We start from the raw sequence: 2,500 nt of genomic DNA, 5'->3' as shown, positions 1-2,500 counted from the left end.
AGGGATTCGGAGCACTGACTTTTGGGATTATAGGTGAAGAGGAAGAGGAAGAACAGGACAGTTTGTGTTTTGTGCCCCTTCAATTTCCTTCAGTTATATCACCGGACACCAGATACAAAACAATCGTCTGGAAAAACGGACCAATCACGACGAACCAGTGGCAGTTACTCAACCAAGGGGGAGGAATGGAATTCTCTTTCAATTCAGTTTCAAAAGCTCCATGTGTCTTGACAAAGCATTCACAAAATATGTAACACCAAACATGTTCTAAACTATTATTAAAAAGAAGAAATATTTAGATACAAAAACCTGTGCAATCGCTCTCTCTCCCTCCCCCCCCTCCCCCTCTCTCTCTCTCTCCCTCTCCCTCTCCCTCTCTCCCTCTCATTCACTCTGTCACTGGATAGAGCGCCGTCTTAATTAGCGTGAATGTTAATCAGCTTTAGCCCCATAAAGCCATGTTAAGTGGAGGGGGCGGTTGAGGCAGGGGTGAGAACGGTGTCTGCTAAACACGCTCGCGTGTGAAGCGATCAGGGGGTCCGTCTCTTGAAAGACACAAGACTAATTAAACCCGTGTCCCTCTTTACATTAACCCTGGGCCTCCGTAGGGCTGTCACCTCCCTCTGAAGCGCCCGTGTTTGGAGTGGCAGGGAACCAGGAAGCAGGAGCGAGGAACCCATAAGTAGAATATGCCCTCGTTTTGTAGCACACATAAACTTTTGAATGGGTGTCAGGCACAAAGACTTTTTGATTGATTTCCAGCCAACCTTAATTGCGTTTTTGTGGAAGAAAGAGGGCTCGGTTCGTTAGCGTGGCAAACTGACGGAACTCAAGAGAAAAAATGATTAGCGTGTGGCAGCTAAGCTGAAGTGTGACCTAGTTTGAAAGTTCACTGTTGTGTTTGGTCTTAACTTATGCTGAAGCACAAGCGACACATGTGCAGTTGATGCACTGACATTTCTCAATGCAAAATAAATGACAATATATGACTTATTCATATGAACACATTGCATTTATGGTCCAAATGCAGCATATACTCAATAACTATCAGAATAAGTATTCTAGATACGGTACTGTATATGAGTTTTCACTTTGTCAACAACATGTCTGTCTTCCTCTGAATGTGTGTGTGTGTGTGTGTGTGTGTGTGTGTCTTCAGCTCTGCATCAACATGACGAGCGAGCGGATCCAGCAGTACGTCACAGGGGTGCTGTTCCAGCAGGAGCAGCAGGAGTGTCTGCAGGAGGGCATCGCCTCGGAAACGCTGCGCTCCCCTGGCAACCAGACGGCTGTGCTAGACTTCTTCTTCCAGGTAGCTCATCGCTCTCCTCCCTCCCCCCCCTTCCGCCAACCCCTCACCTGCTGGTCCAGGACCTGTTTAAATGACCACAGCGGAGCCTACTAGCAGCAGTGCCATGTGTATAACATTGACCTCACATCAGGATGTATGATTTGATTGGATAGCTCGCATTAGTAGCATGCATTTGTGTTCCACATGCAACAGCACACACATGGAGAGGAGTGTTAATGTTGAGTAAGTAGGTGCACAGTATTGCATGAGAAGTTACAGTACTAGAGCACCTATGAGAGGTCCAAAAAGGCAAAGAGATGTGATGTGAAATTAAAGTGTAGCCTATTGCTTTTTGCTCGTTCATTGAGAATAATGTGCCATAATGTGTCATCAGTGATATTTAGATGTTAGTATTTTTGAACAAACACATATTTACAAAAATAAATTACCCGCAGCACTTTGAATAGAACGACGACTAAATCCCTCTCGAAAAAATACTGTACCTGCAGCTCCATGGAGTCCATCATCAATTACGCTGTACGCTTATGATCCTCCTCACGCTACCAGAAATGAGCCATTAGCCATTAGACTCGAGCAGTTAACCATTAGCTAAAGAAAAACACGGCCGTTTCAGGAGCCATAAATTGCGGTGGCCTTTTCCCTGCCGAGCCAGCCGTGCCACCGCCGTACAGCGCCGCACTTCCGCACGTCCTCTACCGACAGACGCTGCCGCGTCGCCAGCCGTTGGGTCGGGCCCACGGGCGGATTCATCAAGCGATGTGTCGCATGCATCTTTTATGAGCGGGACTGCATGTTTCATGATGTGTGTAATATGCGCGACGTGCCACGCCATCGGGAACGAACGGGGCCGCTGAGCTGACCACCGATTGTGGTCGTGTTCGGGTTTTTTCTGCTCGATATGATTTCGCTGTCGCACTCTCTCTCTCTGTCTCTCGGGTCCGTTTCAACCCTGAGAGCGACAAATAAGAAAACAGAGACCGAAAGAGACGTGAGACAGAGAGAGAGAGAGAGAGAGAGAGAGAGAGAGAGAGAGAGAAAGAGTTAGTGAAGTGAAGAACAAATAAACAACGAGACATGAAGTAAAGGGGTAAAATATGGTGAGGCGTGTAAAGAGCAGAGAGAGAGTGTAATTCCACTTGACCATTATCTCAGCTGAACAGACTCGAGTTGCATAAAATGGAGAGAATT

At 46.9% G+C, this 2,500-nt stretch overlaps 1 protein-coding gene across 1 annotated transcript in view; it reads left to right on the top strand.

Annotated features, from left to right (window-relative positions):
* myo16 (myosin XVI) overlaps window positions 1-2,500 on the top strand; it is a 144,482-nt gene that overhangs the window by 94,058 nt on the left and 47,924 nt on the right. Inside the window, exon 23 of the mRNA XM_062533651.1 lies at window positions 1,160-1,312. Coding sequence (XP_062389635.1) covers window positions 1,160-1,312 — 153 coding nt within the window. The remainder of the gene's footprint in view (window positions 1-1,159; window positions 1,313-2,500) is intronic.

The sequence above is a fragment of the Sardina pilchardus genome, chromosome 4 (genome assembly GCF_963854185.1).
Source record: "Sardina pilchardus chromosome 4, fSarPil1.1, whole genome shotgun sequence".
Taxonomy (NCBI): Eukaryota; Metazoa; Chordata; class Actinopteri; order Clupeiformes; family Clupeidae; genus Sardina; species Sardina pilchardus.
Note: the sequence above shows the minus strand (reverse complement) of the source record. Positions and strands in the feature narration are given on the sequence as shown.